General features: G+C 41.0%; 1 protein-coding gene across 1 annotated transcript in view; it reads left to right on the forward strand.

Moving 5' to 3' along the window:
* The first annotated feature begins 1143 nt into the window (after nt 1-1143).
* The window catches only part of LIX1 (limb and CNS expressed 1), a 55842-nt gene continuing 37721 nt past the window's right edge, over nt 1144-19264 (forward strand). The window contains exon 1 of the mRNA XM_027545539.1: nt 1144-1594. Within this exon, the coding sequence (XP_027401340.1) occupies nt 1513-1594 (82 nt within the window). The 5' untranslated portion in view covers nt 1144-1512. The remainder of the gene's footprint in view (nt 1595-19264) is intronic.

Consider the following 19264-nt stretch of genomic DNA (forward strand, 5'->3'; position numbering starts at 1 on the left):
ACTGAAAATATTATGCATTCATTTATACTTCATGTCCAATCAATATATTAATAGTTTTTCATCTACAAGCCATCTAGTTTCTCTTAAATTATAAACTAGATGGCAGAGACATGGAAGATTTTGTATTACAGCACATGTAAAGTACACCTGTGTCTTAACGTGAAGTGTGATTTCTTTCAATTGATTTTCTTTATAATATCTTTGCACTCTGAGGCAGCCCTTGTGGAATATACATATTCCTGTGGGGATTTACTAAGTGACAGTCCTTATAATAGGAATTACTATTCTAGTCTCATTCCTTCTGTTTCCTTTTATTAAGCCCACGTCTTCTACCAACTAGCTGAAGAAACTGATCACATGGAAAACATTGTATATAGTCTTTAAAGGACTGCATTCAGTTAATCGTATGGTACAACATGATGATGGAATCTGGAAATTGGAAAGCAACCTCTTGTGCCTACCCTGGAAAAATACTTTAAATAAAAGTAAAGAAGTCCTAAATAATCCTTCAACTAACGTAGGTTACAGCCACTGAAATCAGTTCTTTTATATCTGGTGTAAAACCTTATTACTGCAGTGGAATTCTATGACATGTCTCCTGTGAAAAGACTATTTAATATTGTTGTGAGCAGTGTAGGACCTCAATAGAAAAGCAGCTTTGTTTTCTTCAGATGTTTTCATAACCACCTATATTCTTTGAAACATATACTTTTACTTCTCCGGAAATTTTTAGTATAAAAAGTTATCATGAAGAGAAGTGAATGATATCAGAATTCATTAAAATCAATCTTGAGAATGATTTGCCTCGAAGGATAAAGAGGGAAACAAATGTTCCCAGGCAAAGCCAAAAGACAGACTATGAAATTTTACTTGCCACTGCCCATCAAAAGTGACTATAATTTGGGTGGATGAAAAAATTAAACACTTTGCTCCCAAAGAGATGCTCCTGAATTCAAACTGAAAGCATGATCTAGAGCCTGGCTACATCCACAATCTTTATAGTGCTTTTTCTTTACCAAAGAAGAGTTTAGATTATATGGATTCTAAGCTGGAAATTCCTTTGCTCCTAAGGAAACTTTCTTGAGAAATCATCTCCCTGATTCTATTTACCCGAAGACAGCACATCAGAAGATGAACGACCAAAAGAAATATCAAAGTCGGAAAGCTGCACACCATTCAGGCAGAATCTGGTTGGAGAGGAAGGCTGTTCGCATGATTAGAGAGCTTCCCCAGCTAGCCTGTAGGTGGGTGTGTTTAACAGAAGGAAGCAATGGGAACCCGCCTGTCAGCCAGCCTTTAGAGCTAATTAGCTCAGCATACAACAAAGATAAGTGAGCCTGGGAGGAGGGCCCCCTGAGGGGTCTTTAGATTCTGGGAAATGTCTGATTGGCAGATGTTAAAAGAGATTCTTTGGTAATCCTGTGCATCAATGAGCTGCACAAATTCAGACCAGGGCTGCAAGAATCCAGGCATGAGGGCACTGTGCTGCAGGCTCGCACAGGCAGACACAAGATGGACAGAACCTTGGAATCCCTGAGACACATCATTGCCCAAGTCTTGCCTCACAGAGACCCGGCTCTGGTCTTCAAAGACTGTAAGTACTGCAGGGGAAAAAGTTTTTTTTTGACTTTTTTAGAAAATAGTCCTAAATGTCTAGTCACATCTTATTTAAGTATGTTTTCTCCTAAATCTCTGTAGTCGTGTGCTGTGGTCTAAGTGGTATTTAACTTGTTCCTGACTTCAGTCAGGAGAATGATTTCATTTCACCTACGGGTATCAGTCGCTGGGTTATTTTTTTCAATGATACATCTTGCTAACCGTTTAGAAGTCTGTCCTAAAGTCTAAGACTCGCCTCAGACTTGATGAACTTTTCCAGATGCTCTTTAAAATAAATCAAAGCTGATTGCTACTAGGATTAAAACAAAAAATAACTTGAAGACGATAATAAGATATATCCCCTTTTAAACCTGTTTAGTCCTCCATGCCATGTATTAGTTTTGTTAAAAAGGTACTGTGTTTGAAATGTTTTGTTGCAAACAAAAGTTAACAATAAATCACCACTGAGCTCTTAAATTTTGATAACAAATGATAACACTTTCGTTAAAAGGCCAATAAAATAAGATGTCTTCCCACCTCTGCAACAACACGCTTCTCCCCCCGCCACACACACAAACTAACAACTATGCATGGCAGAGTTATTTCAAAATCTTTTTTTAATGATTATGAAAAATAATTCAATCAAGATTTCCAATTCTGGCAATACTATTAAACCATTTGTCATGTAACTTTGTTTCTGGAACCAATTTGATTTCCTGCTGCTGCAAGACAGACTATCTTCGCCTTGTATCTTATCTACAGTGGGGTTCATATTACAAAGGGCTTCTGAAACAGAACTTTGCTATGGAGCTGCCCAAAAGGTAAAATGCATATGGAATTTTTTTTTTTTTTAACTTCAATAAGTTACAGCTTTCTTCTTTGGGAATCTCATATGTTTGTCTCCATCAAAACATCAATGGTTTGGATTTTTGCTTTCTGATTGCTGAATAATGTTCATTTCCAGATGTCCTTTTAGTTTATATTTCTCATATGTGTGATGAAGAAATGTTAGGCAATTTTATTCTACCAAATATTCTTCCTAGAAATTAAATTGTAACCAATTTGCCCTCTAAGGCATCAAGTGAAAAACCTGCTCTTTCTTTTTTCCTTCTTCCTTTATTTCTCTCTTGTTCTCTTGGTTTCCTAATTTTCTTGCTTGCTTTTAAATACTATTTTCAAGCATGTGTCAATAGCTGTGTTAGAACTAACAAAAATCTCTCCCCACCCCCTCCCGTCTAGCCTGGAATCTATTCAGGTTTGGCATGTTTTTTTAAGTGAAGAGGCAAGAAAAGACTGCATATCTCCTATCACAGCACTGAATTCACTAGTGAAGGGTAAAAGGGCTCTCGAGCTACGACTTTAATTGTAGAGGACCAGGGATCTTGCGCTGAGGGTTTGGATAGTGGAAACAGTAAAAAGAAATAGAGGTAAAATGTTTCACTGAGTTCATTGTGAATTTAAGAAACTTCATCTGAAATTATGTGGACCACTTTCTGAATCCAACTAAATCTCGGCAGCTGTTTACAGTTTACCAGAGAAAATAAGATAGAAAAAGGTTCAAATAAAACGTAACTTATGCCCTGTCATCTAGGCCTTTGTGGAAACTCTTTTATGCAGCAAAGAAAAGAAGTGTCACACACTTCGTTTATTAACACTGAACTTAAATTTAATCAGAGAGCACTGCCTGCTTACCCTAGAATGGGCTGCCACTCTGCGACTCTGCTCGCAAGGCTTAATAGGCTTGAATTTTAACTACTGAGCCTCTCCCTTCAGGTGTTTCTAATCTGAAAAACGACTAAATGAAAGGAAGCCAAATGGCAGAATTCTGTGCCAGGGGTTTTTATGTTATCGAAACATCCAACCACTCACCATCCTCGTGGAATAAATGGGAACAGGTTCACTTACTTGCCGAGGCAGACTTCACAAGGGCCTATGCCGTGCCTTGGCAAGCTACCATGCACATGCCAGGGTTTAGCACATGGACTCATTTTCTTTGGCACACCCGTAAGTCGCTACCACCGCACGCCTGCTTTACCCGGCCTGTAAAAAGTCCCCATCAGCCTTGAATAGCAGGTTCTAAGCAGCCTCCTCTCCTCTAGTCACTCCTGGCTCCTTCTCCCCCCGCCCCAGGCCAGCCTTTTTCTGCCAGAAGGGAAGAACTGAGCACCTCAGCACATCACTGCCAACTCCATAAGAAAAATTACTGCCTTGCTTTCCTGCAAGATGAAAAGCCAGTTCAATCATGTTTGAAACCATACACAGTTGAACAAGGGAGCATAGAAAAATAATAACATTTAAATGTGTTTTTCTAAATTTCTCTTCTGTACATGCAAAGGTAGTTTTTTTTTTCTCTTTTTATTCTTCTGAAACATAGAATACAAGAGAGGTACATTTGATTAATTTGTTGCCCTCACTTGGCTTTCAATTTTGTATAAAAACAAGCAAAAGTAAATTGAATTTTCTCTTTAAGTTGTTCAGGAAAAGTACCCAGAGAGTTTTCTGGTCTGGGACCAATGCACATGGGGATAGTTATATTCATTTAAAGAAATAAAATATGAATGCTTTTCTCAGCCAAGGAGGTCCTCCACATGGCATTTTTTATTGCACTGAATCTCTAGTTTGTGTTAGGCAAGGTGTTCATCTGACAAAAGTTGTAATTTGTTTATTTTCTTTCCTGAAAGGAAATGAATTTCATGACATTTTCCCCCTTTCCTCTATTTCGAGTTTCAAATGAAAAACAATGGAAAGAAATTTTAAATGAGGTGGGCTCTCGATTTGTCATTTGTTCGTCTAAGCTGGCACGGGACTGTTCTCCACTGCCTGAATGTCTCCACTTCGTAACAGGTATCTCCAGGAGTCTGTACCGCCCAGCAGAATCTCTGTGCAGAGGAAGTAAGGCATATGTCCATGTTGCCTTCCATTCTTGGCTTTATGCAACATCCAATTTCTTTTCTTGTGTCATGCGTCACAACCTAAGATGAGCTATCCTGAAAGCAGCCTTGGTCAGCTGTCTTGAGTCTGTGTGTAAGCTTACTATCTGTTGGCCATAGTTTAACAGATTCTCACATGCTTGCCCAAAGGAAGTCACCACCCCCTGATTTCAAGATGTCTTCACGTTCAGATCCTATCCTGTTAACTCTTCAAATAGCAAGAGCATCATAAGCTTATCTGCCATCTTTGGGATCTTTCTTCATGCATCATTAGTAATGCTAGGATGTCAAGTCCTCATCCTGTGATTAAGACAGTATGCTAAGAATGTTTATTCTTCACAGCATGTCAATAATGTAGGTACTATTGTGATTTATAGTGAGAGAAGTGAAGTTGCTGGAGCTTAAGGTAACCTGCTCAAGGCCACACCTAATGAAATGATACAGCCAGGATTCAAATTCTATATTCCAACTTCTCACCTTTAACTGATACAAGACATTGCCTCTCAGAAGACTTATATTGCCACGTCATTTGTGTGGTCATGGCAGTGTCTGTCAGGAAAACAGAGGTGGGACTGAAATGGACCTTTCTGGGTATTTGGAGAGAGTCCATTAAATAAGCTTATCTGAGTGGCAATGTAACAGGAGAGTGAGAGGGGAAGGGAATTTTTGAAGAGAGAGAACAGTTTGCCAAAAGGCAGATCAGGCAATACAAGAACGACGCATCAGGGAAGGTGGAGACAAGGCTACAAAGGCAGGTGGAATCACACCCAAGTGCAGGCAACAGGGAGCTGTTGGAGCTAACAGTGGTGCTAGATTAGTTCTGAAAGCATGGGGCATTATGTTGTATTGGGGAAAAGATTGTACTGACATCTGTTGAAGGTACACTTCCTGATATTAAGTTGGGGAGAATTGCAGCTTTTTTACAGCAAGAGTCCTTTTGCCCATTCAGGCAAGATACAAGAGCTGTAAATGTAAACATGCCTATAGGGAGAAACCACTGTCACTAAATAAAGCCAAAATTATGACAAACTTTCTCAAACAGATAGTTACAAACTATCTTAGTTGTCACTGAAACCCTGAGAATGTGTGGGTTTCTAGCACTGATTTATAAAGTAATGTGTTAGACTTCACTAATGTTCCCCAAAATTTTGCAATGAAAACAAATTAGGTGGAACCTTTACTAAACATTGCACAATGAGAAGAAAACTTTGTCACGTATTTGAAGTTTGTTAACTCTTCCATTTGAGGAGACACTTTTCTGTATGAAAGCTTATATTTATCCCAGTTAGGTGAATACCTCAAAAAGTACATTTTTACCCTTTGGAAAAATTGAACCAGACTATAGACCTTTTAAATATCTTAGTAATCGTGATTCTGGCTGTATAGAATGCAAGAGAAGAAAAATTCTCAAGAGTCAAGTATTTTCCCCGCCCCATGCTTTTTAGCATAGTTATCTCAAATCTATAAATTTGATGATACATTTATGGTTTCTGCATTTCACATAAAGGGATGGAATAGGAAGTGAGAGATGAAGGCACTTGTGCAGTAAAAGCCCTCCACGTATTGCGTTGCATTCCATCACAGAAAGTGTGCTGGAAAGAGCATGGTTAAAACACAAAAAACAAAAACCTCTACTTCTTGCTAGCTCATTTTGGATTAATGACTACATCTTAATTACAATAATTTGAACTCTGATAATTTTAGCATCTAAACTCTGGATGCCTGTTCTACTGAAGAAGACTATTCAAATGCTGCTGCTGCTGTTGCTGCTAAGTCACTTCAGTCGTGTCCGACTCTGTGCGACCCCATCGGAGGCAGCCCACCAGGCTCCCCCATCCCTGGGATTCTCCAGGCAAGAACACTGGAGTGGGTTGCCATTTCCTTCTCCAATGCATGAAAGTGAAAAGTGAAAGTGAGGTAGCTCAGTCGTGTCTGACTCTTCACGACCCCATGGACTGCAGCCTACCAGGCTCATCCATCCATAAGCAAGAGTACTGGAGTGGGGTGCCATCGCCTTCTCCAATTCAAATGCTAGTTTTACTTTATTGTAGGATACAACTATTTTTATTTTGACTTATTTCAAGAGAAAAATGCAGGTTTCAGTTCAGCTATCTGTGACATAAGCACTGTTCTCCTTTTTTCAGTAAAGATACATTTGGCAGAGTTTAAATACTAATAGTGTCAGAGGAAAATTTTTCAAAATGGAAAAAAAGGAAGAGGCTTTTTGATCACTTAATGGCAACATCTGTCTTAATACATTTATTTCTTAATATATAAATAAGATTTAACAAATCAAAAAGAATATTGATTGACACCAATCCTGTGATCAAGTCTGTTGCTTCTCCATGGTCTGCAGTCTCATCTCACCATAGGCTTTTTTTTTTAACAGTTAAGATTTGTTAGCCTGAGCTCAACTTTAACAACCTCTGAAACTCATGTGTTAAGTTACAGCCCATAATAGGATACAGCTGCACAAGGGTGAGTTTCTAAGTTATGATTTTTCTGTTTAAATGATACGGTTTTACTGATTATGTGCTACAGATTGATTTAAGAAATGTAAGACAACTTTAGAAGCCTTTCATAAAAGAATCTTCTTTATTGAATACATTTCATATTGACATTTTAACCCCAAAGGCTCTTATTCCCTTTCTTCCATGTTCAAATGCTCACATCAGTTTAATCTGTCAAGGTAGTTTTTAAAACTCCTATTTTAAAAGAAAAAGGGGGGAAAAAGAATCCTACTGAAAGTTTAATAATGATAAAACAGGCAATTATTACAGTCCCTGTCGTTTTCTACATTCTCTTTCTGGTGTCCTTGGAATCCTGTTTGCATTATGGTTTCGCTTTGTTTTTCCCTTCCTCTGCGATGATAATCAGTTGATCCCTATTTTGATCCATCCCATTACACAGCTGTGGGAACCCATCATTTAGTCACCACTCCTTTGGCACTTACGGGCTGCATAGTGTAGTTTCCGTTTTTCTCACAGGGCTCTGCCCCATGAATTATGGTTTTGCTGGCATGTTTTTTCCACATCTCAGTTGCGACTCCCAGGAGGGCAAAGCCATACGTTGCACTTCTGTGTAGCCACCAGAGGCGTCCCTCACGGGGCCAGGCACCTTGCAGGTGTACAACAGACTTTTTTGGTTGCTGATTCACTGGTTTTCTCCCTCTCCAAAAGGAGGAAGATTTTTCCCATTGTCAGGTGAAATACGATGAAATAAATGGTACTGGGACTTACTAAGCCATCATCCATTGACACCTTAATCATAGCCTAATTGCACACAGGGTTCAGTTGACAGCTCTGTGAGACAGGAGGGTGCATCTTCAGAAGAAGAAGAAGGGGTTCTGAAAATAAACACAGCCACCTCAGATGACTTCCCCAGAGCACTGCCTCAGGTTGACCTTGGTATTGTGATATCACTCAGTCATGTCTAACTCTTTGTGACCCTGTGGACTGTAGCCCGCCAGGGTCCTCTTTCCATGAGATTCTCCAGGCAAGAGTACTGGAGTGGGTAGCCATTTCCTTCAGTGGATCTTCCCAACCCAGGAATCGAACCCGGGTCTCCTGCATTACAGGCAGATTCGTTACCATCTGAGCCACCCAGGAAGCCCCTGGCCTTGGTAGAGCAGCCCAAATTATCCCACCACACTGACACAGTGACTCAGATCGCCAGTTCTTATTTTCATTCTCTCGGTCTACCCTCAACTCTGAATCACCAGAGGCTGTGTACATCAAGCTGTCTGCGCCGTGTACAAAAACCCAGTTAAATAGCTGTGGCAGGGTCATGAATAGCTTTCTTATAATGACTATACCTGGGGAAAGTTCGTGACATACCTAAAGCCACATTTGCACAGATCTGACCATTTTAACTAAACGGAACTGGTCGGCAAAGCAACAGTGTTTGCTCTTTTGTTTGTTTTTTGTTTTCTTGGATCTTTGGTTGTTATCTAAAGTCAACAGTCATACAAAGTCTCTCTCTCTTTTTTTTAATTGGCATATAATTGCTTTACAATGTTGTGTTAGGTTCTGCTGTACAACCAAGTGAATCAGCCATGTGTATCCATATAGCCCCACCCACCCCCACCCCACCTATGCAGGTCACCACAGAGCACCGAGCTGAGCTCCCTATGCTATATTGCAGATTCGCGCTAGCTATCTATTTTACACATGGTCGTCTATTTATGTCAAGCCTAATCTACCAGTTCATCCATTCTACGCTCCCTTCCCTTCTCTCGCTGTGTCCACATATCTGTTCTCCACGTCTGTGTCTCTATTCCTGCCCTGGAACTAGGTTCCTCTGTTCTATTTTTCTAGATCCCACATACATGCGTTAATATAGGATATTTGTTTTTCTCTTTCTGACTTACAGTGCAAATGCAATGCCCAGGGGTACGTGGGAAAGATATATACTTCCTAGTTGCTTAAATGGATTACATCAGGTTTCAGGTCTGTGTAGCTTTTGTGATTGGATGACATCATCTGAACCATGATGTACATGAAAACCACGCTTGGGAGTTCAAGTGCTGCTGTTTAATGGTGGTATATTTAATGACCTTTTATTTTGTCTTTGTGATTCCATCTTGTTCCTTAATATTCTCTCTCTTAAAAAATTACCTTCTTAAAAAGTTAACTTGTACTTCCAAAGATTTTTTTTTTTTTAAAGTTTCATTTAACACAAGGAGCCTGGCCTGGAGCTCTGGAGCTCTGGAGCTCCTAGAGGGTCAGCTAGGAGGCGGGAGGGAGGCTCACAAGGGAGGGGATATATATATAGATAGATAGATCAATTCAGTTCAGTTCAGTTGCTCAGTCGTGTCTGACTCTTTGCAACCCCATGAATCGCAGCCAGGCCTCCCTGTCCATCACCAACTCCCGGAGTTCACTCAGACTCACGTCCATCGAGTCAGTGATGCCATCCAGCCATCTCATCCTCTGTCGTGCCCTTCTCCTCCTCCTCCCAATCCCTCCCAGCATCAGAGTCCTCTCCAATGAGTCAACTCTTCGCATGAGGTGGCCAAAGTACTGGAGTTTCAGCTTTAGCATCATTCCTTCCAAAGAAATCCCAGGGCTGATCTCCTTTAGGATGGACTGGTTGGATCTCCTTGCAGTCCAAGGGACTCTCAAGAGTCTTCTCCAACACCACAGTTCAAAAGCATCAATTCTTCGGCACTCAGCTTTCTTCACAGTCCAACTCTCACATCTGTACATGACCACAGGAAAAACCATAGCCTGACTAGACAGATAGATACAATTATGACTGATTCATGTTGTTGTGTGTCAGAAACCAAGACAACATTGTAAAGCACTTATCCTCCAATAAAAAAAGTATTGTTTCAATTTCTCCCCTAAATGATTTATAGCTCAACTTTAAATTCTAAAGGTGAAAATCAAAGCAAAAAGAATGATGTAATTTTTTTTTTTTGGAGAGTCTTCCAAGAGGTTAATTTTGTAAAACAACCCAACAGATTTAATTCCCTTAGAAAACGTGTTCAGGATGGAGAACAGGGACCAGATCAGAAGAAAAGAAAAAGGAAACAAAAGAAGAAATATGATCAGCTGCCCAACTGCTGCAGGAGCTAGGCACTGACTTTGGAGGATAACTAAAAGAAAGCTACTAATGCTGGGAACAAAGCAAGACTCTAGGCTGTCTCATATCTGTGTGTGGTTGTGGCTACCTTTGAGAGAGTGTCTACAGAAAAGAAGACATGGCCCAAGTTTCTTACATGTTGTACACGACACATAAGCAGTGTCAGCAAGATTCCGTTAGCCTGATCAGAACTTGTCAGAGCCTGAGAATGGTTATAAATGTTTAGACAGCTGGCTCTGTTGGTCACTGTCCTGGTGTTTGCCAAGCCAAGCACAAGACCTAAAGGAACCCAATTTTGCATGAATGTCAAATTGGTAAGATGCCTTGAGCTTGCTCCTTAAATTATTTGGAAATCCTTTTCCTGTTTCTCCTCAACAAAACTAGGGGATCACATTTACAAAAACAAGGTATATGTGATTGAATTACTAGAACAGAAAATGCTGTTCATTTTATTTAAAAATATCACCTGCTAAGAATAATTTATAGTTAAAGATTATGTTAAAACATTACATACCATAAATCCATCTGTATGGAGGCAGAGAATCGATTTGAAACTATGTTTCTCATCTTGAAAGCCTCTAACTGGTTTATCCTAAAATGGTAGCCTTTCCAATTTGTCTTAGTTTTTGGCAAAGGAAATTTTTACCCAGCTAGAATTTTTTCTCATGTAAGGCATAAAAAAATGGGCTCTTTTTTCTGATAGATTTATGACATACTTTTAAGATCCCTTATTGCTGACAAATGACTGTCTTTCCAGTCAGGACTTACCTCATATTAGGTAATTGAACTGGGCAATGAACTATAATATTTCTACTTTCCCGAAGCATAAGAGTTATTAACATTAATTTGAAATAAGCATTAGTTCCTTTCTGTAGTTTTTCCTAACAGCAGGTCTGTTACCATTAGCATTCATCAGAAAGTGAAAAATTGGACAAACATCCGTGTTTCCAGATTTTGAGACATGTAGTATTTCTTCCCTTTATTTTCTGGCTATTATGAAGCTTTGACTTTACCAGTGAATGATATTAAAAGAGTTTTCTCATTTCCATCTCTGAATTCTTCACATATCTTAGACACAAATTAAATAGCCCAATGTGTACAATTAGAGAATTTTCAGACTTGAGACTATTTTCAGAATATTTAATGATATGGTTTCCAACCTAGGAACAGTCAGTTTCAAAGATGCAATGTGCCAGCATATAATCATGCCCTTTCCTTTCTTCCTTCACCTTCTCCAACCACAAATAATAGCTAACCCTCTAGTGCTTACTATGCGTGAAGCTCTGTTCTGAGCATTTTCCATTTTAAGCTTTACAGCAACCCTGTAAATACTGCCTTTTACAGAGAGAACAGGGGCATTCAGTAGGTATGGAGCACTCTGCCTGCTCCATCTCCTACCCACTCCTTGTAGATTTTTCTGCCCAAGCTCCCACCAGAGAAACACTTCTCCTGGGTTCACCCAGATGCACAAGAGCAGCCACACGTTTCTCCATGTGTCTGTGCCCTTGTTTTTATGAATGGAGCCTCTGCAGACAGCACAGCACCTCACAGACAAAGGACAAGAAAATCGGTGCCCCTGCATTTCTCACCCGCTTGCATAAGCCTGGGGCACCGGAACAATATAATTAATTTCCAATTATTAAAAGAGGCAACGTCCCCTTGCCGTGTTGCTTATCAAATCGTACCCCCTTCTTCATGGCATGCTTTCCTATCACTCCCACACACAATTCCTCCACTGAGGCATTACTATTTTTCCTACTCTTTTTGTCAAATGCCACTCTCACTTTTTTAGTTTCTACCCCCTTCCCCATCCTGGTCTAAATCTCATTTTTCTGGGGAGGTTCAACTTAGACTCTCCTCCTCTGCATAATTTTTCTGTCCTTTTCAGTCCACATTTATCTACATTTCCCCTTAAATGTACTTAGTTCAGTTCAGTTCAGTTCAGTTGTGTCCGACTCTTTGCGACCCCATGGACTGCAGCACTCCAGGCCTCCCTGTCCATCACCAACTCCCGGAGTTCACCCAAACCCATGTCCATTGAGTCAGTGATGCCATCCAGCCATCTCATCCTCTGTCATCCCCTTCTCCTCCTGCCTTCAATCTTTCCCAGCATCAGGGTCTTTTCAAATGAGTCAGTTCTTCGCATCAGGTGGCCAAAGTATGGGAGTTTCAGCTTCAACATCAGTCCTTTCAATGAACACCCAGGACTGATCTCCTTTAGGATGGACTGGTTGGATCTCCTTGCAGTCCAAGGGACTCTCAACAGTCTTCTCCAATACCACAGTTCAAAAGCATCAATTCTTCGGTGCTCAGCTTTCTTTATAGTCCAACTTAGTTATTGTGCCATAAATTTTAGAGCTCTAAATATTACCTTAAAATCATTTCTGTTATACAATGTAGCAGTCTAATATTTTGTTAACAAATTATATTATGAATTCATTATTTCTGCAATCAAATTGTAAATCTTTATGTGCAAAGGCCTATTTTGAGTTGTTTTTTTTTTTTCTTTTTGACTCTATGCCATCAAGGTCAGGGTCCCCAGATAGACCAGGGCCTCATTGCTGTTTAATTTTGGTGTTCTGTTCCACTGATCCCAGAGAGACTACTTTCAAATCCTTTTCAACACTATGCTCCAGGCAGTCAACATAAATGGAGAACTGACACTTTAAGACAAAAGTACTTAGATCTCTGTTCAGGATAGCCACAAGCTCTAGTTATCATGAAAGTAAAATCCTAGCTGGCAAGCAACTAGCAATCACCCTACCCAGGGTTCATCTTCCTGCACCTGCTCAACCATCTCCAGCTGAGACATGGCTGCCACCAACACACCCATGCTGGGTGGGCACCATGATGGTTCTTATAAGAAATCTCCTATTCTAGAAGGAAGTCTTAATCTCTCCATGAATTGTACTTTAAAAGTACTCCAAGAGTACTTTCACCTCTCTTCTGTATGTTCATTCAATTGCACGGTTCAGATATGTAGTATTGTTTAGAGTCCAGATGAATTCAGCAACTGCTTCTACATGAACAGGCCTGTGCTAGATACCAAGGAGGATACAGAGAAGAATGAACCGGAGTTCCTGTCCTCTGGAATCACAATCTGCTGTTAGGTAAATAACATACAACTGTTCTCTATAAGATGAATTGTTATCCCAAGGCATTTCATTCCTCTGGCCAGAAGTAAGCCCAGCCAAATCTGACTTGATAAATTTAGCCAGGAGCACCACATCCATTTTGTTAGCATGCTTTATAGGAGATTAAGTGCTAAGACACTGGGCCACTGATGGAATAAGAGCACAGGAAAGGCCATTCATGTGGGTTGGAATCAGGCAGTAAGGCATGATGGAGGAGGTGGCATTTCCTCTGAAATTTGAGAGTAAATTGGATGGCTAGAAAGGAGAGGCAGAAACAACACTCAGGGTAGGAAGGAGGACTTGAACCAAAGCACAGGGGGAAAAACCGTGCAGTATGTGTTCAAGGGCAAGTGAAGTCACTGCCTTTGCTGAAGCTAATGGAGGCTTTCTGCTAGGAAGGGTCAAAGGTTGGACGGTTAAGGTGTTCCACATTGCTGGATGTCTTCATTGGTCAAGTGCCTTCTGTGAAGCTTTAATGCTGAACTTTATGCTCAGAAAGAAAGCTGGAGGAAGGGGGAAACCTCACTTAACGAAAGACTTACTTGGAGATCTAGTCACTCCTCTGGAGACTCTCGTGTTCAAATTTCAAAACACAGTGAGAAAGAAAGTACCCACAATAATGCCCATCAGCTGCATAGCAAATTGTCTTCTTATTGATAGGAAAGTATTCAAAACCTCTGAAGAGGTTTGTTTTAGTCAGCTTGGGCTGCTGGAACAAAATACCACAGAGTGGGTGGCTTAAACAACAGAAATATAATGGTATTTCTCACAGATCCAAGATAAAGTTGCTGGCAGAATCAGCGTTTTGGTGAGAGCCCTCTTCCCGGTTTACAAATGGCTGCCTTCTTGCTGTGTCCTCACAAGGCTGAGAGAGGAAGCTGTGGTGTCTCCTTCTACTCTTATAAAGATACCAGTCCCATCGTGGGGCTCTAACCCTCATCAGTTCAGTTCAGTTGCTCAGTCGTGTCTGACTCTTTGCGAGCCCATGGACTGCAGCACACCAGGCCTCCCTGTCCATCACCAACTCCTGGAACTTATTCAAACTCATGTCCATTGAGTCGGTGATGCCATCCAACCATCTCATCCTCTGTCGTCCCCTTCTCCTCCTGCCTTCAATCTTTTCCAGCATCAGGGTCTTTTCAAATGAATCAGCTCTTTGCATCAGGTGGCCAAAGTATGGGAGTTGCAGCTTCAACATCAGTCCTTCCAATGAGCACCCAGGACTGATCTCCTTTAGGATGGACTGGTTGGATCTCCTTGCAGTCCAAGGGACTCCCAAGAGTCTCCTCCAACACCACAGTTCAAAAGCTTCAATTCTTCCGTGCTCAGCTTTATTTATAGTCCAACTCTCACATCCATACATGACTACTGGAAAAACCACAGCCTTGGCAAAGTAATGTCTTTGCTTTTTAATATGCTGCCTAGGTTGGTCATAACTTTCCTTCCAAGGAGTAAGCGTCTTTTAATTTCATGGCTGCAGTCACCATCTGCAGTGATTTTGGAGCCCCCCAAAATAAAGTCTGTCACTGTTTCCAGTTTCTCCATCTATTTGCCATGAAGATCTTTGCAACCCCATGGACAGTATGGTCCATGGAATTCTCCAGGTCAGAACACTGGAGTGGGTAGCCTTTCCCTTCTCCAGGGGATCTTCCCAACCCAGGGATCAAACCCAGGTCTACCACATTGCAGGCGGATTCTTTTTCAGCTGAGCCACAAGGAAAGCCCAAGAATACTGGAGTGCGTAGCCTATCCCTTCTCCAGGGGATCTTCCAGACCCAGGAATCGAACCGGGTCTCCTGCATTACAGGTGTGTTCTTTACCAGCTGAGCTATTAGTTTACATCTAACCTCATAAGGTTACATCTAACCCTCATAAGGACTTCCCTTGTGGCTCAGATGGTAAAGCATCTACCTACAATGTGGGAGACCTGGGTTCAATCCCTGGGTCGGGAAGATCCTCTGGAGAAGGAAATGGCAACCCACTCCAGTACTCTTGCCTGGAAAATCCCACGGATGGAGGAACGTGGTGTGCTACAGTCCGTGGGGTCGCAAAGAGTAGGACACAACTGAGCGACTTCACTTCACTTCAACCCTCATAACCTCATCTAAACCTGACTATCTCCCTGAGTCCTCACCTTCTAATAACATCATATTGTGAGTTAGGGCTTCAGCATATGAATGTGTGAGAGACACAAATATTTAGTCCAGAACAGGGTCTATTATATGCGTCTGAGAAAGCAATGTGGAGCAATGGAGTGTGATTAAAAAATCTGATGTGCAAAGTCAACTCAGGGGTTAATTTGTTTTTGTTTTTGTTTTTTTAACTCTCAGATATTATAATCTGATAGTAGTTACAAAAAGGAACTGGATTTCATGCTATCATTCCTAGGATCTCCCCAACAATTCTCTCTCCTTCCACTTCTTCTCATACCCCTAGCGTCAGCCATTTGATATTCTATTTCTGTATAGTAATTTTTCCAGTTAAACATCAGTAGCCTCATCAAAGGTAAGACCTATGTATGGCCTATGAGTGTTAAACCCTGAAGTTGGAGGGTCGCTCAACTTGTCCTGACTCCAGCATCAGCCAGCTTGTTACCCATCTGATTTCTCTGGATCTCCAGCTCAGGATTCACTGCCTCTCTTCTGTCTGGTGTCAAGACTCCCCATGAATGATTAGTGTATCTTGTCCTGGCTTATGAATAAAAGCCCTTTTCCTTTAGTGTCCATTCAAACAATGTAGAAACTCTTCAAAAAGAATTTCACTAAACTTTGGGAGAAATAATGCATAGCCAGAAAAGTATGTGTTCCAGACTATAGGCCCCTGACCCCCAGGGAGAAGGCACAACCAGGCAGAGAGACTTGACCTTGACTTGTGTTCATGCCCCTCTTCCCAGGAAGCCGGTTCCAAGGCCTTCCTCAGTCTTTTGTCATTTGCTGTTGTTCCTCTTGTGGTCTCTTCTTTAGTCATTTTTCCTTGAAAGGAGGGACTGGAATGTGAGACTTAATCACAGCCCCTTCTGAAGCCCGTGACTGTTGGGGGTTTACAGTGCTGCTTTTAGCCAGAGCAGAGTATTGGCTGAAGGTTGATCAGGACACCTGTTCACATGACACAGACTGACATTCACTGTGACAATTCCAAGCTGGAAATGTGTCGAATCATGTACATGGAGAAATACAAATATGAACCCTTTGCTTTGTTTGACTGCCAAAGACAAGCATCAGAAAAATGGTCCATCGAAAATGGTAGGTGAGGTAATTCTTGTGCAGGGTCCCCTACACTTTCCCTACCGACGACTTCACAAAGGCAGCACGTCTTGCATAACTTTCATGGCATCAGCTGTTCAACCAACATTTATTATGCTTCTAAAATCCTCCTGATAGATGTAGACACGCATGAAAACAACTTAAATTCCATTATAATTAGGAGTGGCTCAGAATGAGCAAAGAGGAAGACTATACATCCAGACCAAACTAAGTTAAAAATCCCAAGGCTGAGAGTTAATAGCTGTGTGACTGGACTGTACCCTGAGCATCTTTTAACTTCTTATCTCTAAGTTGTGGATGATAATACCTATTTCTAGAAGGTGTTGTAAGAATTAAATGAGAAAATGCCTAATACCTGGCATATAATAGGCACGTGATAAGGGAGACAAGAAGAGCAACTTCTTCCTACCTTACCCAAGGCTTCTCCAACTTTAATGTGCATCAGATTGCCTGAGAATCTTGTTAAAAATGTAGACTCTGGTTCAGTAGGTCTGGAGTGGGGCCTGAGACCCTGCATTTCTAACAAGTCCCCAAGTAATATCCATGCTATCTCTCAGAGAACTACAATTTCCAGGGGAAGGGTTTAGAGATTATTTTGGGTTTGTTTTCATTTTTAAGAAGCTATTTCTGGAGGCAGATCTTAAAAAAAAAATGAGTAGGTGCCAGCCAGGAAGATGACAGAGAATGGAAAGGCATTCAAGAGGGCAAACAGAAGTAAGGGGCTTGCTAGTAGCATAAAAAGCCTGAGAGAGAGGGGGGCCTGGGGTGTGATTTGAGGAGAGAAGTTTGGAATGAGAAAGAGAATCAAGATATAGGGCCTTCTATGACTTACCAAGGAGTTATTTGCTCTGCAGGTAATGAGGAACTCACAGAAGGATTTTAAGATGGGAGTGATTTAATCAACCGTGACATTCAGAAAGATTACCTGGGAACCACTGGGGATGGGTTAGATGGGGGGTGGCTGGAGTCAGAAGGGTACTGCAGTATATACGGTGAGATGTGAACCCATGAAGCAATGGCAATATTAATGGAGAGGAAGTGGTGATCAGAGACATCGGGATATGGAAGTGACAGAACTCTAGCACTTATTAGGTCTGGAAAGAGGAAATTAAGTTGAAAGTTCCTGTCAGTTTTCTGATTTGTGTGACTGGGTAGATGATAATACCACTTTTTAAGTGGCTCAGGAAAAGAGTTTATGGAAAAGCAAATGGGTTGAGTTTGAGCAATAGGTTGAATTTAAGCAACAAAAAAACGGAAAGATCTATTAACAATGCTGAAGTTACAGGAGAATGTAACCACTGGCATATATTATGGTAGATGGATGAATAGAAATAGTTTCTGTCATTCAAGAGCAACAGAGTGAAGCAAGAAAAGACAAAGACAAGACTCTCATGCAAAACACCGTGAAGGGTGAGCAGAGGAAGAGAGACCCATAAAAACGACTCAGAAGAAACGATAGAAACAGGGAGAATACAGTCAAAAAAGGCTAGGGATATGAAAGTGTCTAGAAGAAATTTATCAGCTGTGTCAAATGCAGCTAGAGGTCAAATAAATATGGACTGAAAATTAGAATTAGTGACATTTGCCAGAGTCGTTTCAGAAGCTTAATGTAGCAGAACGCCAGACTGTGGTGAGTTAAAAATGAATGGAAGATAGAGAAGCAGAGAGAGTAATACAGAATATTCTTTCCAGCAGCTTGGGCTATATTGAGAAAATTTTAATAACTAGTAACCAAAAGTAGTCCCAAGGCCGAGTACTTCTTTTGATTGATTATTCATTTATTGTTGTCTTGGGCATACATATGGCTGCTGAGAAGCAGGGAGGAGAAGAAACATTTAAAAATAGAAGGTCAAGAGAATGACTATTAGAACAATGCCGAGTAGAAGCGACACAAATTCATGTGAGACTGAAGGAAGTAAGGTGGACCTGAGCACAGGCACAGATGGGTCCCTAGATGTGAGGAGAGATATTGCATGCTTAGTGGCCTAAGTTTGTAACGAGAAAGTCAGGATCATTGGCTGGTCCATGAAGGTGCAGCTGCTGCTGGAGTCTAAACTGGCCATGAGGCCTTTCCTCAAGTTTGGGTGGTTTCTTCAGCAGAGTTGACCCTTTGTTAGCGTTCTCTTTGACGCTGTCGGTGAACTTTGTTGTTACTACTTCAAAAAAATAAAGAAGCGTGTGTTTCATAAATAAAGCATCTTCAGATATGCTGATCTTGGGAATTCCAAACAACAAGCTGGCCCTCTTCCCTCTGCACTCCATTCATCTGGTTTTCCAGTCGACAAGAGGAGATAGAGATAGAAAGATGAGTTGTGTGTGTGCATGACATATGTTGCACTCTTCAGAGGTGATGACATACATAAGACCATCAAAGAAATCCTTCAAAGTTGCAGAATAAAAGATCTGAAAACTGCTACATTTATTCCTCCATAAATTTTACTTAGGATGTACTTTGAACTCTAATCCACACAGTTTTACATGCCAAAATTCTTGTGTTCATTTTACCTAGATAAGTATGAGTCTTCATCTACTTACTCCAGGTCTTAGCTGAACATCATTCAGCAATGAACTAACTTAAAATAGCAGCCTAATGGCCCTTGCTGACTATCAGAGCCACAGACCGCTGGTTTGGGTTTTAGGCTTCAAGACATCACTGCTTTAATCTTCAAGACATCACTGCTGAATTCTGGAGGTCACCTACAAGTAGAAAGACAGATCAGCTGGCTCAAAAACTACTTGTTTTCCTGGACATGGG

This window comes from Bos indicus x Bos taurus, chromosome 7, assembly GCF_003369695.1.
Source record: "Bos indicus x Bos taurus breed Angus x Brahman F1 hybrid chromosome 7, Bos_hybrid_MaternalHap_v2.0, whole genome shotgun sequence".
Lineage (NCBI taxonomy): Eukaryota > Metazoa > Chordata > Mammalia > Artiodactyla > Bovidae > Bos > Bos indicus x Bos taurus.